Raw genomic sequence first — 24,353 nt, forward strand, 5'->3', positions numbered from 1 at the left:
TAAGCATTTATTTAATTAATAACTATATATTTAGCAATACATGTACTTCATCGATGCACATATGACCATTTTCCAATTGGGATACTTGAAGTAGTTTTATTTGTTTATATTACTGACAAAACTAATTGGGTGGCAAATGTGTTTTTAAGCCGAGGTAGCGTAGCGAAATAAATAAATGAGCTTTACGTGTTAAATGATTGAACATTACACTGGAATTTGCTGCCTTCTATATATGTATACTGAAGTAGAACCGCGTTAGGTCTCAGCGCTGAAGTACTATAGTATAAACGAAACCTGACATTTTTACTTAATTAACCTTGTTGATTCATTTTGATGCTTTATTGCTGTGGGCAAGAAATCTGTTTAGTATTTGTGAATGTCATTTCAGTCTGAACAGTGTACCTCTTAAACAATCGTTAACTATTCAGTATATAATAAAGATAAGTACTACAGCAATCTTATCTTTGTGGAGTGCAGAATTACTATCGTAGAAAGCTGTAAAGGTAAACTTATATATTGTAATACTTTCTTAGTTCATTGCGTTTGGAAGTGTTCCTGTGAAATAGCACGTGCATTATGCAACGCATAGCTGTCATTGGTGGCACCGGCATGACCGGTGAATGTGTAGTTGATTACGCGTTGAAAAAGGGTAAATAAACTTTGTGTGCAAGTTTGTTTACATAATTGAAACTTTACCTTCATTTTTAGGATTAAAGGTCCGCCTTTTATATCGCAATGAAAAAACTCTTCCGGAACGTTTTAAGGACAAAGTAGAATTAGTTAAAGGCGATGCCTTAAATTTAGAAGACTGTAAAAATGTAATTGATGGTGTTGACGGCGTTTGCATAATTTTAGGAACACGTAATAAGTTGGAGGCTACCACCGATTTATCTAGTGGAACGAAGAATTTGATTACAGCCATGAAAGAAAAAGATATTCGCCGTTTCTCCATTGTTATGTCGTCATTTTTATTCCGTCCACTCACTGAAGTTCCTGGAGTATTTCATAAATTAAACGAGGAGCACAAACGTATGCTGGATTTGACAAAGGAGTCCGGTTTAGACTATGTGGCTATATTGCCACCACATATATCCGATGAGCCTTCCACTAATTATACAGTGCTGCATGACGACGCACCTGGTCGAGCTATTTCTAAATATGATTTAGCAAAATTTGTTGTTGATTCATTGGAACAAGATGAACACATTTGCAAAGTTTGTGGAGTAGCAAAGAAAATAGCGCAGTAAAATTATACGAACAAAGGGTCTATCTGTTAGCCGATATAATAACGTATCTGTTTAATTATTCATTATTACTCAAACTGCACAAAAGCAATTAACATACATATATGTATGCACATACGTATACATTTACGGTTGTATATTTAAATTATTTTGGATTTATGGTAAAGCGCAGCTATATAGAATTAAATAAATTACATTCAACTTAAAAGCTCGTGCCTAATTTGATATGCTATATGGATAAAAAAAAATAAAAAAAACAATTGTAGGTAATTATGTTTTACATTTTTATTTTCTTTTCTGGCGGAGGTTTCATATCGATACCCTCGACCTTTGGCTCAATGCCACCTTGTACCGTGTTAGGAGAAGGACTTGCCTCCGACGCAACAGCACCATTATTAGAGGTAGTTGGATTGCCGGCAACATTATTTGCCTCAGTTGGATTTACTTCCGTTGCGGTGTTCTGTAACTGATTTTGTTGTAACTGCTGTTGGTTTTGCATTTGTTGTTGATGTATTATAGGTGGTATTGGAGGTGGAAATTTGCGCAACAACTCTGCCAAAAGCATGTCAACCCTTTGCTTTTGAAATATTGTACCGCTGTCGTCTTTGTTTGATGAAGGGTCCTTTTTATTGCTCTTTGATTTATCTGAAACTGTAAAATACACACAATGTGATATATTTACAATTTTTTGTGAAAATAATAATGCATTTACTAACGTGCTTTATTAGCCACAAAATCCCATGTGTAGCCTTTGTTCGGATGGTAACGAGAATAGCTACTGGCTTCTTCGAAAGCTGATTGCAAATTTGTAACCGTAGCTAACTAGATTTACGGTAATATTAATTATTCAATTTTAAATATATTAGTTCTTACGATTCTTGAATTAATTACGCTTGCAAGATCAGGTGCTTTATAAACCATACCACCTATAATGTAGTAATCTGCAATAGGTGTTGCCTCCGTTGGGCTGTGTCGATGTTGCTTTCGTATAACATACAATATAGGTTCGGCAACATGAAGTAGTATATACTCTACACCAACCATATTGCTATAAGAAATCATAATAAATGTAAGTAAAAATTTTATAAGGTAAATGCATTTAAAATTTTTACTTAAGGTGTTCAAGGCTCAACCGTTGCATACGAATTGTTTCATTATTGCAAACCCTGTCATAAAAGGGATTCGATTTGCGACAAAAGTAATCCATAACAGTGGCTGGACTTAGTGACGCCATCATTTGTGTATCGTGCCATGATACCCATAATTGATTCTCTTGTGCAATGGGCTGGGGCACCTGTCGACCTGGTAGCATTTTTAAATCTTATAATTTTATGTAGCACTTTCCAAAATTGTTTCTGTTTTTTCGCCGGTTATGTCTTTGCTTTTATTATCTCTTCTTCCTGAGAAGCGAATTGCACCGCTTCAGGGTCAAAGTGGTGAACTTGAACGACAAGTGCCACTTCCTTTTCTCTCTATTTGCACAGATGCGAATTGTTTATGTTTTATTTTTAGTTTAAGTTGACTTATTTTTAATACAGTTTTATTTATTGTTTGTTGTGTAATAAATCTATCGCAGTCGGTCAGTGAACGCTGGCACAAAACGTGAGGGCGTTATAGCAAATAAATTTATCAACAGACACGCGACACAAATTCAGGTAAGTCACTTCGATATACTTTCACTTTTGGCATTGTTGTATGTCTCTCTTGTTTATTGTGATAAGCGTTCTGTTGTACTTTTTTTTTATTTATAAACAAAATACGCTCTAATACAGAAATTAACAAATCGAAAATTGTCATTAACAAATGCGCGAGTGGAATATATACCTGAAAACATCTGTGACCTGGGTTGCTTTGTAAACAAAAAAGTGTAGTAAAATAAGAAAGTATATTAAATAAGTACTTTATGTTAATGCAGCTAAAAGTCATGAGCAAGGATTTAGTAAAAAGATTTTTTTGAACGGTTACACTGTGTACATGAGATTATTTTTTCAGTAGTACTTAAAAAATAAATTGTAACAATTTTACTTTTATGCCTTTGTTGAATAAAGAAATGTTTGACACTCGGCTATACTGGTTAGTGTTGAGTTCAGCGAGATATGCACTCAATGAGCGATGGATTTTTTTTGAAGAACGTTAAAAAAAATTCAAAATTTTTTTCTCAACTTTATTGTTTGCATATTAATTTACGCTCTCATATAAATAACTTGTACAAAGCAGCATTATGCGATTTCACGAAAGCCACCTTAATGTAAATATATGAAATAATAATGTTTTAAAGCCACTGTGATGAAAATGGAATCTTTAATAATGCTTCACTGTACAGCACTTTTTCACTTTTGGTTTATGCTCCAAATTCGTTTAATTTGACGAATCAGCAACTGAAAAGAAAATAAGAAAAACATTTTTGACACTTAACTCTCGTTATTCCTCTTTATATTACTTTGCCTTCCTTTTGCAAAAATCTATTTATAAAATTTTGTTTTTTATTATTAATTTCATAATTTGGCGCCAGCTGAAAAAAATTTTTTCAGCAAAAACTTTATGCTGATTTGTTAAATGCCAACATAATTGAATATCACCAAAAAGCATTGAATTAGCTAACATATCATCGAATTTTAAACATAATATATTATTATACAATACATAAATTGTGCGATATATCTAAAATATTAATTAAAAACCACTAGTGCAACCAGTGACAACATTAAGAAAAAGAAAGGAAAATAATATAAAGCAATAGTTTGCTATTCACTAATTAATAACATAGGCATTGAGGCAGTACCAATTTGGGCAGTTCAATCAGTTCGTTCTTAACAGTCCGTCGTGGCGTTTCTAGAGAAGAGCAACAACGAAGAAATCACATTATGGTAAAAATCAATTTATAAAACGCTTTTGTGTAGGTCATATAAAGTTAATTATTGTTGTGTATGGTTATCATAAATTATGTGTCAAGTTTAAAGTGTCGCAAACTCAAAATGTTAATAAAAATGGCTTCAGATTTTGTTGACTCATTGCCAGTTGACTGTAGCGTCTCCACCTATTTTGCCACTAACTTAGTATGACATCGCTATGTTATCTCAACATGGAAGTTAAATGTGTGGGTTTATTTTATTATAACATTTTTGGAATTGGAAAATAATATTATGTAATATACCGGGTTTTGCTTTTAAGCGCCTTTAACTTGTTTACTTGATCTTTATTCAAGGCGATTGGATAGAACCTTGAAATTCACGGACAACCGTCTTGCGCTCCAACAGATTGCTTATATATATATAAATAATACTAATGTGCACGCAGAAAATATATGTAAAAAATGTCATATATATATTTTGTATGAAATGGTTTTATTTTTGGAATTTTGAGTAAATATTACATACGTATAGCATAGTTCATTGTTTAAAATATTTATTTTGGCAACTGGCAAACTGAAAGATTTGTATGTATTACTAAACCTTCAATATGTAATTTCAAATTTGTTATTTTCATGCATAGTTTCTGTTAGGTGTTTTTCTTATAAGAAATATTTGCTAAGCGAGTGTTTCTTAAAAAATGTAAATACTATTTCTTGTATAGCGGTTATTGACAAATATTCATTCTGTTTTGTGTATGCAATTTTACTGTTCAAATGTTCTGAACAAATATCAATGAATTTAGATTTTTTTCGTAATCATGTTATTTATATCCGTATCATATATTATCTGATTACAAAAATATTCATATTGTATGCTTAGAATTTTAGCAACGCTTTACTGCCTTCTACAGTGGTGGAAATTATCATATTATTTAATAGCCTCTCCACTTACGCCACTATCAGACTATGCGCTTCATTAAGTCGGAACCATACTATGAGGTATCCTTTACACCATATTTATTTCATAGCTTTTTTTTATTATTTATTTATTTTAGTACTTACATATAAATATTTATAGGTTCGATATTAAACAAATTTAATTGCTTTCAGGGTCTTCCACCATTTAATGTGTCGGGTAGCCCCTTCAGTGTTGTTCCAATACACAACTACCCCGAGCTAATGAAGAAGACATGCGAGCTGATTAACTCTGAATGGCCGCGTAGTGAGACGGCTCGCATGCGATCGCTTGAAGCTTCCTGTGATACACTTCCCTGCAGCTTAGTTTTAACTACGGACGGGATGAATCGTGTTATAGCTCATTGTAAGTTAAGCCAGATACCGTCCAAAAAGATGGCCTGCTTTATTGAGTCGGTGGTGGTGGATAAAAGTTGTCGTGGACAAGGTTTTGGCAAATTAATTATGAAATTTGCGGAAGACTATTGTCGCATCGTATTGGATTTAAAAGCCATTTACTTATCAACCATCGATCAAGATGGTTTCTATGAACGTATCGGTTATGAGTACTGTGCGCCCATATCGATGTATGGGCCGCGTCACTGCGAACTGCCTAGTTTGGAGAATGCCAAAAAGAAATACATGAAGAAAGTCTTATAGATATCAATGCCAGTATTTTTGCGTCAAACAAAAGGAATTGCGAAACCTAATGATTGGGATATTGGCGAAATTACGAAGAGAATGGAGATCACTTCAAGAGGAGGCAAGGTTTACACGCTTTACAGCTTTTAAAAAGTTAAAAAGATAATAATATATATATACTTAGAAATTATGCTATATCGAAGAAACGCACAAGCCTTTGTCGATATTAACAAATTAAATTTGTTATGATTAATGGAAATGAACTACGGACTGTAATATAGAAATATTTAGTTGATAAAAATAAGATATTGAAGTGAATGTTGCGCCAATTCGGTGAACTATCAGCTATCTCTTCGAATTTTTCGCTAATCAGCAGCTAAACGCTTTGATATACTACAAATAATTCCATTAAAATACATATTTATACTGATATTGATTTCATAATATTGCTTTTGGATTGTATTACTTTTTATTAAAGTTTCAGTTCAACTGCTATGATATGCTAACAAATAAGATTTAGCAATGCTAGCATTATTCCTTCTGGCACTCGCTATATTTATTGTTACCTTTTTTATAATTTTTAAAGAGACGTATCTTTTTTTTAATTTCATTAAATTTAATATTTTTTTTTTGGTAATTAATTAAGCGCAGATGTGTTGTAAACGTATCAAAGCCATTAATAAGTATATTGAGAGCGAACCTGCCGCATAATATCACACGTTAAAATCTTCCAACAATATTTAAACATAGTGTATGTATGTTTGTAGTTTATATATACAGTACATTCTTTAGTAAGTATTGTTTAAGAATGTAATTGTTAACATGCTTTGTAGCTTTAGTAATATAATACATAAGTATTTAGACAACAACACAATGAGTTTATAAAACACGAGTTGATGATAATTGATAATAATGAATATAATAGAATTTAAATACATATTTTTATGGTATCTCTTTTATCGCATTGATTGGTAAGCAAAAAACCAAATTGAACCTAAAAAAAAGAATTAAATTAAAGTATTAATATCCAGTATCAATTTAACCAAAACCCCGGAAATAATTACCTACGCACACACACTATCCTGATACTTGTGTCATTTATCAATACACAAAATACTACAAGTGAGACATTTTGTGAGCCCCTTACATATCATATACAGCCAAAATTATACTTTTTCTGCTACAAAAGTGTAAGATGACCTGAAAATAGCATACGAATTTCATCCATCAAGTTCAAGTTCGTGGCGACATAAACCACCAGCCATTGCCGATATTATTTATAATGTAACCTACAAACACATACATATGTATAGGCATGCTTTGCCACAAAATAGACGACAAAAACAAAAAGTACAAGAATATTTAGGTTTGGCGAAGCAGTCGGTGTAAGCACGACAAGACAATCAACAATTTAGATTAGAAATTTAGACGTTGATGAAACGGTTGTGTCTGGTTATTTTCATTCTCGCCTGCCTATTGCTGCAACAAACAATATGATGCAACAAAAGCACTAAAATCACTTACATATCTTAATGGAGCACCGGCGAGATGTGAGGTGCTAATGCTTATACACATATGTACATACGTAAAGATGTGTAGTGATACATCTGGCGTAGATTCTGGCATGCTACATAAAGCGTTAAGAATGTATAACGTGTTGCATATAGGCGTGTGTATACGCTTTTGTAGACTCGTGAAAACATTTTTAGTGTTCAAAATTTGCGGCACGTTTAATTTTTATGTTTACATGTGAAAACTTGTGTATATTTGAATAGAAAATGTGCATTTGCATTTTTGGCAATGACCACCAATTTGCCACCGGAAGGGAAATTATCACAAAAATTTCCGTATTGGCAATTTTGAAAGTCCGAATGGTCTAAAAATCTGAATTTATTACAAAGGGTAGATCACAGCCAATTAATAATTATAATTGCTCTGCATAACATTTGTCAACGACTCATGCTTAGATTGTCAGACTTTGGAGTGCAAAGGCGTTTTGTTTGTTTTGAATTGCAAAAGCAACAATTGCACCTTTCAGAAAAAGTAATAAACAAAATAATGTTAAATGCGGTTCTAACTCATAAAAAACAAGGAAAAACGTTAACTTTGGTTGCACTTCACAAATACAAAAGATTCTTTATAAGAGCTTTATTTGATCGGTGAAATAATTGAGCCCATGGTGGCAGCACTCCTACCTATCTACGATCTAAATAATTTCAACGGAGATTGTAGCGTTGCCTAGAGCAACAATCTGTGTCAAATTTCGCGATATCTTGACAAATAAAAAGTCTTCCAGTTCATAATCAAGTATCGCATTGGAATACAAAAACCTTTGGGGCATATGTCATGCAATAAATTGTTCATTATATAATATTAGAGAAATGATTAGATTTGAGTATTTATTGATATTTATGTAGATTTATTGATATGTATGTATTGAGAGTTACAGTCAGATTAAATAAATTTAAAAATCTTCACGCCTTACAATACATATCAAAGAATAATTTCATAATGAAATTATATACTAAAATTTAGTTCATACATTTGAAGTTATGCACATAAATTAATGAAAATCATAAAATGAAGCAATCTTAATTGCGTTGATATGATTACGTTTAATTAAATTACCAATGAAAACAAAAAAAATCAAAAAAGCGAATAGGCTAAAGTTCCAATTGAAAAAACTCCTTGGCTGTGGCGTCAAACACATAGCAATTGTTTGTAAAAAAACAAAAAAGAACTGAAATTAACTACAGAAAAATAACATAAAAAATAAATATATAAAAATTGCATAAGGCATGTCTGATAAAAGAAAACAAAATTCGCATTATTCCGTTTGTTTTGTACCGGATACATTCGCATTAGTGGTAATCTTCCGGAGAACGGTTTCGTTGTTGTTTGGAGTTTCAGTATTTTTAAAGTGCACCGTCATTGTATGCTGAATATGATCCATGATAGATTTAAATGACATCTTACAGATGTGACATATAATTGCTTTATTTGGTGTACGATGTATCCCAGCATGAGCAGTTGTTTTTTTTACCATTCTTGCTTGGGGTGGCGCCATCTCCGGCAATAAACCGTCTACTGCTGCAGCCGCAGTGTTCGCTATTATGGTAATTTCACCAAGCGCTATAAAAATAGAAACCAACATTAAATTTGTATTCATCCTGTATATAAAATCTTTTTATTTTACCTCTTTTATCATTTGTGGAATCTGTAGAACTTACAGAAATGCTACTCAAATCTGAGTGAGAACGCTGTGGCGCTACATTCGTCGATGTATTTTGTGTGTGTGAATTTAGTTTAGCACCAGAAGTGTTTGCATGGAAAAATGCAGGCAATTGAGCTTTTTCAACATGATCCATTTCATGAAATTTCAACTTGCGCTTATCGTTTGGTGGTATTTTTGGACAATTTTGCAGAAGGTGAATGTGTAAAGCACGAAGTAGTACAAACTTTTTATCGCAATATCTACATTTATTTCCATTATTTGAATGTGTAATTGATGAAGTGGTGCTCGGCGCGTTTGTGGTTGCTTTCTTAACAAAAGCTGGTACACCATCACCTTCATGAGAACGTTTATGTGCATCTAAAAGTGACTTTAGGCTAAATTTACAACCACAAACTTTGCAAACGAAAGTGATTTCGGGTTTCGCGTTCGCAGGTGGTCGCGTTTTCGTGTTCGACACGGATAATGGTGGAACGTTAGCACTTTTGGTTATGTCGATGCGTGACACTACGGGGTAAATGGATTTTCGATTGGGCGGTCCTTGCTTAGTAGATTCAGAGAGTGGCTTCGTTGAACATTTTGTGTTTAGCTCACTGGTGGTGGTTTGTACTGTCGTACCTATTGGCAACATACTTTTGCGATTGTTGTGCGATAGTCCTGTGGGTATGGTACTTTTCCTGTTTTGCTGCATGTTGGGTAAAACAGATCGTCGAGCTATTTTACGTGCGGGACTGTTTAAAGTGGTCTTTACCAATACCGACATACGTTGAGTAAATGCAAAAGGACGTTTCTCACCCTGCGATGCTACACTAGATGGTAGCATTGAGGAGCGTCCTTTTGAATTATACGAAACAGACTTACGTTCATCCGGCAGTGAAGCTGTTTTAGTTTTATCGTTCTCTGTGATTTTAGTTTCAGCGAATTTCAACACCTTGTTCATTAATTTTGGTATTTCCCTTATCTCTTTGTCAATATTTGCTTTTGTACCAAAATTGTTTAATAAATAACGATTGTTTGGATTGATGGAAATCCTTGATGGACGATTAGCTTTGAGATCGGGCTCGCATATAGGTTTCTTAGCCATTGATTTCCTTTTGTTTATATCTGAAACTGTATATAGGTGTTTGTAGCAATTTCATTACAGATATACAAGAAACTTATATTTGAAAATTATTAATTTTTATGTACCTTTTTTTTCTAATTTTTCTGGATCCCTTGGAAATTCGTCGATTATGGATACCTTACTGTTGGTTGCCTTTGGTGTATTTTCCTCAATATTTGATTCTTCCTTATGTTTACTTGTGTTTATTTCGTCAATAACTGGCGTTTCTTCTATTATTGTCCGTAGTGAGGCTTCGTCGTTTTTATTCGATAATGCAGTTACCTCCTTTAGAGGTAAAGAATTTTCCTTATCTGTGGGGTTAATAACTTTTTTGTCATCCATGTCCATAAAAGCAAACTTTAGATCCACACATCTTTCGGCACCGGAACCGCGTACAACTTCAACACTACGTAGTAACTGTTCCTTTGAGGGTGTCGAACTGACAACATTATATTCTTGCAAAATACGCTTAGGTATAGCAGAGATCTGTGAACACGCGTCCATATCCTTAACTGATTCAAGGTAGTTCAAATGCGAATCTAATGCCTCCAACGTGCTATTTTGATGAATTTCCTGAGAATTTTCAACAGCTGCTTCCTCATGGTCCATGTTTGACAATACCGAAAGATCACATGCAGTAGCTTCCAATGTTTTATAAGCTGCACTAGAAATGCTTGAATCAAACGACAAATACATGGATACTCCGGTAGTATTCGCTTCACTAAATGCTTGTCTAGAGATATCCATTATGCGTTTTTGGTTCGATGTGCTAATTTCTTATATTTTAGGTTTTAGCACGTCGGAGTTACAATTTTTCAAAACAGCTCGAAAACTATAAATTTTTGAAAATTCACACAATATTAAAATTTAATTTTTCCAAAGCCCGCTAAGAATGCATTTATTTTTTCATCTTCTTCTTCGGTTTTGTCAAGGCGTTACTTTTTAAAAGCCGCTTACCTGTCAAATACCTCTACACCAGGGTTGCTTCGTAGACCTTTTAGCAGCTGCTTTGAAAGGTATGCTTAGATTTGAATATTTCATTAATATATAAGTGGTAGAATTATATAAAATATATCAGAGCACATTCACCTTGAGTTATACCTTAGGAATTAACAATAATTAATAAACATTTTTTGGTATATGTCCAAAAATTTTTTTTCAAACTCTGGTCATGCGCAGTTTCAAGCATATTTATTAATAATTAAAGAGTAAATAGATTTGTTAAAATTAAATCTGGCATATTGTTTATTTTAAATATGCTAACAAACTTAAGAAATTAAATTTTGCGGAATGAAATGACAAATGAAAGAAAAAACACAAAATGGCAACCTTGTGTGTAGCCACTTTCGAAATGTATTTAAAAGTTCACCACACCTTTTTCAACATTTCGAAGCTCGACGGCCATATTTTCCTTCTTTTAGATTCTTCAAGTGAAATAGCCAACATGGGTTTCGCAAATCTTTGGTATTCTCATCCACGTAAATACGGCCAAGGCTCAAGATGCTGGTAAATATTTTATAAATAATTCGATTTAAAAGAAAATTTTATGAGCAAAGCAAAAATTTCACCTTGTCGCTCAAATTTTATTATATGGAAGTATTAGAGGTTATGTTGAAATGCAAGAGCCAATGTGCCTTGGGTAGTGGCGTTTTCCTTTTTAATTTTAGAATTTGCTGGAGTTTATGCAAGAGTGAAATATGCCCCCGGTTGAGTACGGAAATCTCGTAAAATCAATAATTTATGGTTTCCTTAATTGAGGGTGGCAAAAGAAATTTGGTTACTAAACGATATTTCTGCTTAAAGTTTGCTTTCATGCAAAAGTAGAATTGTTACAGTAATCTACAGTGAAACACTTGTACAAATAGAACGTATAAATACGTATAGCTTTGATTAAAAATGTTGTATGTTAAAGTATGTTTTACTTTTGTATAGCCGTTCCTGCTCTAACCGACATGGTTTGATCCGCAAATATGGTCTGAACATCTGCCGTCAGTGCTTTAGAGAGTATGCCAATGATATTGGCTTCAAGAAGGTACGTTCTTACACCATTCACATGCACTTAATAATAAATAATATGTATTGTATTTATCTATTTACAGCTTGATTAAATTGAGATAATTCTCATTAGATGGCACCAACAATACATGTATTGGGTCATCGAAATATTTCCACATATTAATACAAGTAGTTTGTTGGAAAGACAAACTGCATGAATTAATATGTGGGCAACAACAGCAACAGCAGCAACAACAACATCATTTGAAAGTTCGAATAAGAGGCAATGGAATTGAAAAATTAAATGGTTTTTCAAGGAAGTGAGCGCGAGTACAAATAGTTTTTTTTACTGTGAAAGTGAAATCACTTATTTGAGCTTTCCGATGAAAATAAAACATAACAAGAATTAATTATATAATTTTTTATTTCAACACTAGTTACAATGTCAGCGACATAGTGTAATCGTTAAATAAGATACGGTTTATATTAGATGTTCATTGTAATGCGTTTGTGTAGCTTTCCTTAAATCTATAAATTAATATTAAGGATCGGTAATCTACGCCGATTATTAGTTGTCTTGCTACTAGGTATTGAAAGGGATCACTATAATATTTTCAATTATTGCATCTAATTTAGCTGACTAGTGGAAATATTATATATATTTGGCTTAACTTACTCAAGTTTTTCGAAATGAATAATGAAGCAGCAAAAATGGCTTGGGAAGAATGCATATCTTCGTATTCAGCTGGTGGAAAAAAAACTTGTTTGGAAGTTACATATTTGTAGGTGTTCAACCGTTAGTTCAAAACAGGAACCGCAACAGTCGTATTTCCAGGATACTCGCTACAACAACAGGAAATTGCACGTAATATTGAATGGACGTCTCCTTTTTTGATAAAACATATACCAAAAAAATTATAATTATACCGTTTGAAATCCATCGTACGTTAGCCGTTTTCTATTTGGTTCTCCACTTGAATCATTTATGCTTAAAGATCTTTCGCACGAAAAAGTAAGAAATTTATGTACTACAAAAATTAAGGAGATATTTTAATTAATTAGGTGATTTCCTATACATTTAGATCTCATATTTTATATAGGATATATTTGCAGATGTGTAATAACGATATCAAATCATGGACAGCGGTGTGTGTATGTACATATATACAATCAGTATGTAAACATATTCGATTGCACAAAAGACCAGTGTTATTTTTTTAAACAACGTTATAAACAAAGTAAACATGTTTTTAAATAAACGTTTTTTTTTTATATAATCTTTCTTCCACACCACCGTTTTCCGGTAAAATTGACCGAATTTGGCGGCGTTTCAGAGGAGTTGAGCGAGTAGTCAGACAGTTGACTTCGTCTGCACGAGCTAAACTTTATGTGTATGTATGAATAAGTTATGGCGTTTGGTATGATCAAAAAGTTTGAAGTTAAGTCAAGTTTAGTTTATAGTTTCAGTTGCAAACGAACCGCGACAACGCAGCAACGATTTCTGCGCATGTGCACCGATCATTGTATAAAAGCGAATTACTAAAGCGAAAGATATTGCAGTCTACGCTCATATAAACATACACAAGAAATGACTGCATTACAAAACATATTTACAGGTGATAAAAAGGTATAACAATGGAAATATACACATAGTTATCTGAATTAAGTTTATAGATAAACAGCCATTGTAATCGGTGAAGGCGGACGACAAAGTAACAAAAGTGTCAGTTAACGTGTTTGATATTTGACTTAAATTTGGTTTATTCAATCTTAATTTTTCACGTTTAGTTATTCGATTTGAAATGACTTGCTAATTGTAGTTGAGGTCAGTGTGACCTTAGTTGGGTCTTTGGGCCAGATTCGTTTAAGAAAGCCAAAATCAAAACAAAAACAAAAACAGATATACATATGTACACATGTGAAAAAGTAACCGAAAAAAGTATTCGCTACACTGTTGATTTACTTGCGGACAAACATAAAGTAAACCATAAAACAACACAAACAAACAACAACATTTGGCAAGCAGACAGTTGAATGGGAAAATGAAAGTACTATCGATATTGCAGCCTAATCGGCTGTTGTACATCTACTTTGCAGTCATTGCTGTTACCGTTGTTGTGGATTATGCAAGCGCGCTGCCACAGCAACAACAACAGCCAGAGCCACAGACACAGCGAGAGCAAGTTCGACCAACAACTACGCCCCGTAAACAGCAACAACCTCCACATGCGGAAGTAAACCATACCACCAATAAACCGTTGAAATTCGGTACAAAAATTGTTGATTATCCTGTTGCTGAATCAAATGCTAACATCACAACTATTAATGGCACATACCGCCAACAATCCACCAATATCGGAAATAACAAGCCAGAAAATGAAATGCTACAAACGGATATGCAGTTAAATAATGCAGCAGACATTGCACCATCATCAAGGGTGGCACGTCGCTATGATGCGCCCACAGCACCAGCCACACAAATAATTGGTGAAAATGACGTGCCGCAGGTGAAGAAAACTCAGCGCAGTGGCAGCACATCGGCAAATGCATCTGCGACCGCAATACCGATTGCCACAGCGACGTCCAAGCAAAAGCGTCGAGACGGCAATAGTTCGCGTTCGAGCTCACGCGATGGTAAATCCGCTGCGGTTGCAGCAAGTCAACGTTCCAATTCTTTTAATTCCCAAGCGCAAAGTGCACGGCAGTCGGCAAGTAATCGTGCTCGCAATTCGAATGCTACAAATGTAGCCAGCCAGCAAACGAATAGGGGGTCTGGTAAAAAGAGCAAAGTTGCAACACAACCAACATCGTCGCCAGCGGTTGTTGCCAGCAGCCGGCGGGAGGGAAATAAATCGCGGAAAGTCTTAAGTGCAACAACGGTATCAACTCCAATATCCTCATCCATAGCTGCGGCCACAACTGGTAAGTTAAAGATCTGTGCTCCAATTTGCCACCTAGTTGCCTATGCAGACATATTTAGAGTTTTATGTCCCTCAAATTGGTCAAATAGAATTTTCAGAGGTCATATAATATTAACTTGTTATATAATTCTATACATACAAGTATGTATGTATGTATATAAAGCATTCTAAATTTTATCAAGCTTTCATTAGCTTTTTTATCAAAATTACTGTTAGGTGCTTTATAAATATTCATGTAACAAATTTAACTACTTTGTTGTTCTTAAAACGATTTATGCTTGTTAATTTGTCTATAAACAAATATTTTTATGACCTTGTAGAATCTTGTGAATTGGCACAAAGGCCTTGCAAAACTGGTACAATAAATATAATTCACACATTTTCCATTTAACCTTCAACAGGTTTTAGTTTTTGACATGCAATGAGCTCTTCGAGAATCCCAAAAGGCAGTCACAGTTTGCGGCAAGTTACAGTGGTCGATTTTGGTGCATATTTTATAACTTTGTTTATGAATGAATGTTTTAGACAAGCCTTTAAATTCCAATTTTTATAATCATTAATTTTTTAGAGAAAATTAAGCTATCACTTCTTTGTAGTGAAGAACAACGAAACCGGATAAAAATCAGTTCAAGGTCCATTTGAATTTTGTGGCTTTTACGCAGCTTTCAGTTCTCATTTTGTTCCGAAAAGAACTATGTTTTAATCGATAGTTAAACCTAGAAATGGCCTTTTGAAAAATTTCTTAGGCAATGTAGACAATCTTCAACTTCAGCAAGATGCTTAGAGTACAAGATGTTTTTTTTTAAATAATAGCGTTCACTTCGATTTATCTTGACTACTACAATTATGTTAAAATCCTTGTTTTTATTTGTGTGTTGTCGTTGAGTGAGTTATGTAGACTCATTCATTCCAGTTTCCAGTTGACTGATGTGGTAATCTACGTACTATTATGGGTTTTGAGTTTTTTTCCCAAGGCATTCAAGAGTAACGGATAAGTTTGCCATGAAGTTTGTAATACCCAGAAGGCAACGTCGAAGACCCTATAAAGTATATATGTTTATAACTGATCAGCATGGCGAGCGGAGTCGATTTAGCCATGTCCGTCTGTCTGTTTATGCGCGAAATAGTCCCTCAGTTTTTGAGATATCGATCTGAAATTTTTGAAATTTTGCACACATCCTTTTCTTCCCAAGAAGCTGTCGTTTGAATGTAATGAAGTGCTTGTATGGACAACTTTTTCAATTGAGGAAATATCTTCACGAAATTCGCCATGGCTTATTGTCTAAGGCAATGATCGGATTGCTATAGCATATAACTGCTATACAAACTGACCGATCAAAATGAAGTTTTTATTAGAAATCTTTTGTATTTGTGAAAGGTATTCTAGCTGCGGTGCAACCTTTTGCTTATGAAGAAAAGAACCAATTTCTTTTTCAGTATCCCGTAGCCAGATATTGTCGGGGTCTCTAATTCTACCATTCTTGAGTTGTATGTAGTAACTTCTCGGACTTCTCAACTTAGTCCACACTCATTGTCCAAGATAAAAATTTACTTTGCAAGTGATTAGTATGTATTAATAGCTTCTGATAACGGTAATCCCTCAGTGAAAAGTAAGGCTTATTTATACTAGTCTCTAAATAACTAATAAAGATGACATAGGGCTAGAACTAGATTTAAATTGTTATATGGAATAACTTTGTATTTTGTCAGGATATACTTTAAACGCCGTTAGATAACCCAGCTAAGTAATACTTCTAATATAATTTTTTCTTAAGCATTTTGCATTATTGCCACACAATACTTCACTATTTTGCATCAAGATAATTTCACGCAGAACAGGTTCTTTAAGTAATAAACAAAAATGCAGATACGAAAACTTATAATGGACTAAGTCACCTAAAGGCAAAACTTGCATTGAACTAAAAGAACAAAGCGTTGAACTCGGCGCATATACATATTTACATACATATTTACTTAAACGTAGTATAGAATGCTTGGTAATATTCACACTGCGAGGCTAATAACGAATTGACATAGTTCAACAATTGCACCGCCCACTGAAGTGCAAAGTGAAGAAACGCAAAATTCAAGACAAAACAGCATTATGCGTTGAAATCTGCGCTTTTTGTTCAGCGCTTGCGCCTTGAATGCAGCCGCTGCACAGCGCTGTGACGGCCATTAAGCTGCGGTATATTTGTACATATGTATGTATATGCATTTATGTACATATATATTTACTTGGATGCATATGTGTGTTTGAGCTGTGACAAGTTACCGTGTGAGCTAAGGTTGGCCTGCATTCGCTAAACGAGCGTACAAAGTGCCGTTTCAGACAGGGATGCAAAAGAGTCTGATCTTTTTCAAATTTTCTTTTGGTGTCGCTCTGGGCATTCACACGGTCAAAAAGAGTCCAGCAACTCGAGTCTAGTTTTTCTGCATTCCTTTTCACAAAATGTTCGTAAATATTTGTGCGGTTCGACTGCGCAACACCGCGCAACACTGCATGCTGCGTATTTCATTTGTATGTTGAGATGATGGTCACACATTTTGCTTGCAATGAATTACCATGAATATGGTAGAACAATATGCATAGTACAAGTACCTACCCGCTAAATAGTTTCAAAAAAATACTAAAGACGGGAATTCCCTAATCCACAAGAATGTATTGAATATCCGCAACTAATATTTTCAAGGCCAAATTTATAATAGCAATTTCCTAATCTTTAAGTATTAAAAACTCATAATTTCTTTACTGCGTATTAAAAATTCATAATTTCTTTACTCCATAATCTATATCTTAATTTTCTCCTTATTTACAATTTGTCATAATATTTCTATTATTCTATGCATACATATTTGCATATTACATACAAAAATAGATAACAGAACTCAAATTTGCGATCGAATTCATTTGAAACCGAGCGCTCTTGCAACCATTCAAAGGATTTGAAAGTGAAAAGGAATGCTGAAAAGGGTAGCAGCGAGCTGTTACGAAAAAGAACACAAAGCGTGCCACCCGAACACGAGTGGCACGGTCCCTTCGTCTTTCCTCGTCGTCCCCTCGCCCACAATAAACTGGTTTGAGACTCTTTTGCGTCCCTGTCTGAAACGGCACAAACGCACACACCGGCGACTGACACTGACCTAGCTGAAATGCTACATTTGGTATTAAAGATTTAGGTTTGTTTGATTCAGTTACTTTTTTTTTCCTTTTCATTGCTCTTGTTTCTTTACCAAAGCACTTGTATTAAGCATTTGGAATTGTCTATGGCAGTGTATCCATGTGTGTGTATTGATGTGACTTGTGCTGCGCATGGGCATGATCGCACTGAACTGTTTTGGTGAGGTAAATGCTTTGCGCGCTTTGGTAAAGCGATAAATGTGTGTACGCGTGTGTACACATGCGCATACGCGTTTGTTGTTTTCGTTTCACAGCATGTTTGAAAGCAATGTCCATTGCGCATGCGCAGCGGTGCGAGCTCCATTATCCATTATTGTTTTCCACAATTGCTATTTTGGTCTTTATATTGCTATCACCAGTAGTATAAAATGTATATGGTACATACATACGTTTATATATGTATGTATAAGTATTTATAATATGTACATACAAGTACATATGTATGTTACATTACAATTATATTGCAACGACACTGCACCCAAGCTTACTTACCGTTGTTTTACGAGCATTTAAAATTGCATGTAAAATTGTTTAATGCGCCTGTGCATGTGCCCCAATTGTGTGTAATTAAATTATCTGCCCACTTTCAAAACTTGTGCTATTATATACAGATACATGCATATGTATGTATATGAATATGTAAACAAATATATGCCTGCACATCCCGTTTGCCATTATGTGCAATGCCTTTCGCTATAGTTTTCCTCTTCACAAATGAAATTCACAAACACGCCGTTGTTAAACAAAACGTGAAGTTTGCTATTTATTTTTTATGCAGCGAAAAGCTCTTTTGTTTGCTGCCAAAAGTAGTTCAAAAAGTGAGTGGATTATATTGTAGCAGTTTCGAAAAGTGTTGGAAATTGTTGTTTGGAAACTCGAAATTTACCATACATAACTCAATAATTGGTACAAATCGTTAAAAGTAATAAAAATTATTTCAAACGCCTATTTGCAACTATGTATAAATATTTCAGTAATACGCCGTGGCGTACCTCAAGGCGTTACGATGTTGCTTAGACATAAAAAGTTAGCCTCATTCTTACATATGTACATATGTATGTACGAGTAGAGTATATATATATATTACATATGTACATATGTATGTACGAATAGAGTATATGAATATCATTTATGGAGTATTTTTACTTCTTCTCAATTGTTTTTAGACCCGAGCTCAAAATGTTGCATAAAGTATTATTGTTTTGAACACAGAACAGATGGACGCTATAAATGGCTTGAGAAGTGTCGTTGTATATACCATATGTATAAAGATGTGCGAAGATAATTAATTTTAATAAAAAACAATCCGACGAGCCGAAATAAAAGCAACGTTAATTTCTTAAATATATGTCCCAATAAGTTCAGCCAAAAAAATAAGTATTATCATATTTATAAGCTAAAATGAATCAATATATGAGAAAAAAATATCCTTGAAATATGCAAGGCAGGATTTCTAGCTTAAAATTAAGACGTGTCAATGAGCATTTAAGGTTTGCTATACAAGTATAAATAACACGAAAAAAATTGGTTTTTATCAAAAATACAATAACTATATATAATAACAACTATCGTTTCGGCTAAAGTATTTTACATCGCGGATTCTTGTTGAGCATAAAACTTTCTAAAAATTCGACCACAGGTGGAATTTGTTAAATTCAAAAATTCGTATTTATATTTAAAGGCTTTGATAAGTGAAAAACAAATCGTTAATGCTACGAAAAAAGTGCAGAACCAAGTTGATGTAACCAAATTGACATTAAGGAAAACACAACTTGGCATTAATTGTTTAAAAGGTATCAGTATGTTATCATAAAAAATATCTTTATTATTTTTATCGGACTTTCTGACAAATATTGAGCCGAAACAGTGAACAGAAAATCAAAAACAAAAATATAAGAACTTATTCTTTTGACAAATCTATGTTTGAAAAGATATGTTTTTACTATTTTGTTTTATTTAAATGCAGCGTTTTTTTGTTAAATATTAAAAGTTTTTAATTATAGTTTGAATATTTTCCCCTATTAGTTTTTGTTGTTGCTCATCCTATTGTTCCAATGAGTTCGACAGAATATAAGAGAGAGCAACAATTGTTTGTAACATCTAAAACTAATCGAGGTAGATATAGAACTATAAACAAGGTGTATTAAAAAAATAACGGAATTTTCGTTTATTTTTTAATATTTATTTATTTGTCTATATTAATGTTATCGCCTTCAAAATAGTCCCCTTTCGATATTATACACTTATGCCAGCGCTTCTTCCAATCGTGGAAACACTTACCGGCGTTGTCGTTGACTTGATTTAGTGATTTCTGAACAACTTCTATTCGTGGCTATTTTTGTTCAAAATTTAGCAATTTTGGAACCACTTTTGTTCCGACACGTTTCATACCCAAAACATTCGAAAGATTTTCATGGAATGAGCCAATCGATATGCCGACATCATTCAACGGCTTCTCTGCTTGTGATTCGGCGATCTTTCATAATCTTTTTTCACGTTTTCAGCGGCTGTTGATATGCTGGGGCGTCCGAGCTGCTCGTCTTGGAAACGCTTATACCACTCGTAAACTCTTTTTTTACTCGTAACAGAGTCACCATACCATAGGACTTTGGTAACATTTTTTACGCAAAATTTAATACATATTCTTTTATCCATTTCTTTTAACAAACGTAAATCGGCAAGGTCATAAAAACACGTCGAACCTTAGCAGCTGCTCCAGGCAAAGTAAGCAATGTATAAACGATCTGAACAATAGTAGTTTGATGTCAAAAATGGGTGAAATCGATATATAAACTATTATAGCGCTCACCCGAACATAACCCTTCCTTACTTGCTCTTTTCCTTACTTGTGTTCCAAAATTCAGAAAGTATTTCATACAATTTTATTGTGAATAACCTTGAACAGTTTTATTTAATGTATAACAATTACTTTACATTACAACTTGCATTGTCTCTGTTCTTCGCAACAAAATGCTTAGAGCAAAATCAATTAAATATCGGGTTTTAGATAAATTTATAAGTGCTCGTAGCAACTATTTTTTGCGGCGCGAAAGAATTTGCCAGCCCATAAATTGGATATACCAAAGTGTGTTGCATATGTATTGTACATATATAATTATGTACATATGTATAACAATGCTACATTTATATATTGTACAATATATACCAATGATAGTTATGCTATTGAACTTGACATTTGCTCATTAAATTGCAACGCATTTGCACTAATTACTTAATTATGGTCTTTAAGAGTCATAAATTTAAGTGGATCTATACCATACATATGTATCTGTATGGGTTTATATGTACAAGTATGTACAGGCTTGTAAAGAGCGCTAAACTGTTTGCCTATTAGAGAGCAGACCAATGTTTATCAGACTTATGGTAGTAAATATATGAGATCGGTCTAATAAGTACTTATCCTACAGAAAAAAAAAGAAAATATATGAAAAATGGCGATTTATATCTCAACATCGTCTTCTTGTAACTCGAGGCACGTGACTCAGCGATTCTCCAACTTCTTTAACATCCGATTTTTTGGAGGTGTTCAAAATAGGTCGATAATCCACTCATTTGACATAAATGTATATCAGGTGATTGACTTTGTCGATGTACATAGATCACGTTTTATGAACCCTAGAAAATGGTCGCCATCCGGCTTTTGGACGATAGAGCAGTATTCGTTTTCTTCTTAGCATGTTCGCCCAGTGAAATCCACTGCTTGACTGTTTCGTGGTTTCTCATGTATATCAGTTGATTCATATTTACTTGACGGTCGTGAAACGAAACGGTCTCATAGTTGTGCTTTTTATCCGAAGTGAGGAAACAGTGCGCCCTTCGAAAAGACAGTTTTATCATGCGCACTATTTTAGAAAATATGGTTCCAGCGATTTTTAAAATTTCTAATATAGCGAAATAGCTTGCACATCTTCACTCGGCGTTGCCAATACAAGATCGTGTGCTTTTGTCCCGTTAATCTCCACCTCGCACCACACAAGCTAATCACATCCCAGCGTGCGACCACGTTGAAACTATTTAAACCAATTTTTTATAGTTGCCATCAAGAAGAATATTCACCGTATACAGCATCCAACCGTTCTAGGTTTTCTCTACACGATTTCCCTTCCATAAACAAGAAATTATTAACCGACCGATATTAGTATTTTATAAATAATTTATTATTGCATAGCGTTGTGTATTTAAACAAGAAGTTGATGGTCATACAGACATCCGGAAATCGACTTGTGTCGATCATTTTGATATGTAAAACGCTATACATATGTCGAACTTTTGTTAATCTAATCTTTCTCACTTGTTAATCTTATCTATGTTAGTTCTACTCATATAAAATATAACTTTTTTTATTTCCGTTACAGTTCGCGCTCCAGTTGTTGCCAACAACCCACTAAGTAATCCTTTTAGTTTTTTTTCTCCCTCTCTTTGGGCTCTCTCTAGTCCACCGAAAACATCGTCAACAAAAAAGCCACCCAAAAAATATACCCCGCCACCAGTAACAACTACAATAGCACCAATTAAAGACAAGAAAAGCACACTTCTAAAAGAAAAACCGATCACGTTGACGCCGTTGGCTTCTAATCAAATTTCGACAACCGCAGTCCCACCTAAAAAAAGCACCACCGATGGACCATTTCGTATAGCTTTGCCAACATTTAACTTTTTCGGCAATCAAGCTCAAAGGTCTCCGGAAGCGGTTGGTGAGAAGGATAAACGCAATACAGCGCAAAATCTGCGTAATCTATTCGATTGTCCACGCGAGAGCGAGGTACGCTTTCAGTTATTTCCGAAAATTTGTAAAGTCGACAAAGATTGCGCCGTCTGGAACCGCGATGAACTGTGTTGTGAAATATTTGGCGCAAAAAGTTGTGTCTCGGGCATATCGAAACCGCTTGAAGAAACTTCACACACACGTAAGTAATAAAGTCGAATAATTATATGCGCTAATTTGAAGTTCAGTACTATAAATTCTAATTTCGAGCAAAATATTTTATACAGCCATATTAGGATTGATTCCGCGCAAATGTCCGACCCGCCCACTAGCCGAGCTTTGGTGGCAGGTACAGGAATGTGAAACCGACACGGACTGTTGGCCAAGAGTTTGTTGTCCTGATGGAAATAAACGCTACTGCAGGACCTCCCAGCCGGAGCTGGAGACAGTACCGGTGCCGGTGAAGCGCTCCTTCAATTATCGTAAGACTTTCAGTGAAACAAATACATTTGCTATAATACATTTTTCACTCTTCTCTATATAGTGTCCGAGTATATCGAGTGCACACCAGCGCCGCCACCCATCTTCGATTTACATCCAAAGACGTGCGTTTCAACTTTGGACTGCTTTCCGAATGTTTGTTGTCAAGAGGCGGGTTTGCGACACTGTCGTCCGCCCAAAAAATCTCTTCTTACTTGGATGGCGAATTTTCTGAACGTGGATTTCGTTAAGCGGCTGGCCCAAAATATTGTTATTAAGTGACGCGAAGTGTATGAGGTTGCTCTTATTTATTATTGTTTGCTTAAATTTAGCGGAAAAGATTTCAAAGGATACATTTGTTACATACATACATATGTACATTATTCGCGGTCAAGTGTAAATACACATACAAACACACTTACATGTAAATATCATATAAGTACATACATCCAATATAATAAGAAAGGCGTGATTACATTTACATATTTATAATTACTTGTTGTATTGTATAATATATGCTAGATGATACATAGAGGAACACATTTATTCCATGCTGATGTTGTTGTTGTAAAGTTTGGTGATATTAAATTTTTTTGTAATAAATGTAAACCACATTATATATGATATTCTATCTTAATCAAATTTAGAATTAAACTAATCGGCCAATGGAATTCGAAATGGAGGTACACCTACCGCATTTTGCAACACATGCTTTTCATTTATATTTTATAATTTTGTTTATAAACAGAATACATACATACACATGTACGTATGTATTTATAAATTCACTTACGACTATTAAGACGTAATGTTTCTATGGCAGCAAAAATTATGTCATATTTGAATCAAAAAAAAAAACAGGGTCAAAAAATGGAGTTTCAAATTTTCAAAACAATCGGAAATCTTAAAATTTCACTGCAACCCTGGGAACTCACTCCAAAACTTAAAAGTTATGAATATCGGTTTTTTACAAAAAAAAGTCGTTGATTATTTAAAACTTTATTATTGCCCGTCACATTTTGCAT

General features: G+C 34.1%; 6 protein-coding genes and 1 long non-coding RNA gene across 11 annotated transcripts; 4 read left to right on the forward strand and 3 right to left on the reverse strand.

Annotated features, from left to right (window-relative positions):
• The first annotated feature begins 441 nt into the window (after positions 1-441).
• LOC106623986 (flavin reductase (NADPH)) lies at positions 442-1,452 on the forward strand. Its single transcript, XM_036356910.2, has 2 exons — positions 442-649; positions 709-1,452. The coding sequence occupies exons 1-2, from the start codon at positions 577-579 to the stop codon at positions 1,245-1,247; spliced, it is 612 nt and encodes a 203-aa protein (XP_036212803.2). The 5' UTR covers positions 442-576; the 3' UTR covers positions 1,248-1,452.
• A 52-nt stretch (positions 1,453-1,504) lies between these two features.
• Positions 1,505-3,077, reverse strand: MED6 (mediator complex subunit 6). Its single transcript, XM_014243638.3, has 4 exons — positions 2,357-3,077; positions 2,118-2,292; positions 1,961-2,066; positions 1,505-1,895 (listed from the first exon to the last, which is right to left on the reverse strand). Exons 1-4 carry the CDS (start codon positions 2,554-2,556, stop codon positions 1,522-1,524), a joined length of 855 nt encoding a protein of 284 aa, XP_014099113.3. The 5' UTR covers positions 2,557-3,077; the 3' UTR covers positions 1,505-1,521.
• Positions 3,078-3,697: 620 nt separating this feature from the next.
• Naa80 (N-alpha-acetyltransferase 80) lies at positions 3,698-6,630 on the forward strand. 2 transcript variants are annotated; one of them, XM_014243631.3, is made up of 2 exons: positions 3,698-4,111; positions 5,206-6,630. In XM_014243631.3, the coding sequence occupies exons 1-2, from the start codon at positions 4,109-4,111 to the stop codon at positions 5,707-5,709; spliced, it is 507 nt and encodes a 168-aa protein (XP_014099106.1). In that variant the 5' UTR covers positions 3,698-4,108; the 3' UTR covers positions 5,710-6,630. The 2 variants fall into 2 exon arrangements, with proteins under 2 accessions (XP_014099106.1, XP_036212804.1); XM_036356911.2 differs by lacking the exon at positions 3,698-4,111 and adding an exon at positions 4,952-5,094.
• Positions 6,287-7,004, reverse strand: LOC138855855 (uncharacterized). Its single transcript, XR_011394967.1, has 2 exons — positions 6,756-7,004; positions 6,287-6,685 (listed from the first exon to the last, which is right to left on the reverse strand). It is a non-coding gene; the product is annotated as an uncharacterized lncRNA (long non-coding RNA).
• Positions 7,005-8,089: 1,085 nt separating this feature from the next.
• On the reverse strand, positions 8,090-10,964 carry LOC106623987 (uncharacterized). Of its 2 annotated transcripts, XM_014243642.3 has the most exons (4): positions 10,112-10,964; positions 9,785-10,033; positions 8,888-9,637; positions 8,090-8,823 (listed from the first exon to the last, which is right to left on the reverse strand). In XM_014243642.3, the coding sequence occupies exons 1-4, from the start codon at positions 10,770-10,772 to the stop codon at positions 8,519-8,521; spliced, it is 1,965 nt and encodes a 654-aa protein (XP_014099117.3). In that variant the 5' UTR covers positions 10,773-10,964; the 3' UTR covers positions 8,090-8,518. The 2 variants fall into 2 exon arrangements, with proteins under 2 accessions (XP_014099117.3, XP_014099116.3); XM_014243641.3 differs by having other exon boundaries at positions 8,888-10,033.
• Positions 10,965-11,369: 405 nt separating this feature from the next.
• Positions 11,370-12,430, forward strand: RpS29 (ribosomal protein S29). The gene is made up of 3 exons (XM_014243633.3): positions 11,370-11,531; positions 11,958-12,057; positions 12,125-12,430. The coding sequence occupies exons 1-3, from the start codon at positions 11,377-11,379 to the stop codon at positions 12,131-12,133; spliced, it is 264 nt and encodes an 87-aa protein (XP_014099108.3). The 5' UTR covers positions 11,370-11,376; the 3' UTR covers positions 12,134-12,430.
• A 125-nt stretch (positions 12,431-12,555) lies between these two features.
• LOC106623983 (probable serine/threonine-protein kinase nek3) lies at positions 12,556-23,947 on the forward strand. 3 transcript variants are annotated; one of them, XM_036356908.2, is made up of 7 exons: positions 12,556-13,411; positions 13,475-13,636; positions 13,695-13,743; positions 13,809-14,942; positions 22,499-23,050; positions 23,136-23,330; positions 23,393-23,947. In XM_036356908.2, the coding sequence occupies exons 4-7, from the start codon at positions 14,063-14,065 to the stop codon at positions 23,608-23,610; spliced, it is 1,845 nt and encodes a 614-aa protein (XP_036212801.2). In that variant the 5' UTR covers positions 12,556-13,411; positions 13,475-13,636; positions 13,695-13,743; positions 13,809-14,062; the 3' UTR covers positions 23,611-23,947. The 3 variants fall into 3 exon arrangements, with proteins under 3 accessions (XP_036212801.2, XP_069962099.1, XP_036212798.2); XM_070105998.1 differs by having other exon boundaries at positions 12,556-13,032; positions 13,103-13,411; positions 13,475-14,942; XM_036356905.2 differs by having other exon boundaries at positions 13,482-14,942.
• Positions 23,948-24,353: the final 406 nt, after the last annotated feature.

This window comes from Bactrocera oleae, chromosome 2, assembly GCF_042242935.1.
Source record: "Bactrocera oleae isolate idBacOlea1 chromosome 2, idBacOlea1, whole genome shotgun sequence".
Taxonomy (NCBI): domain Eukaryota; kingdom Metazoa; phylum Arthropoda; class Insecta; order Diptera; family Tephritidae; genus Bactrocera; species Bactrocera oleae.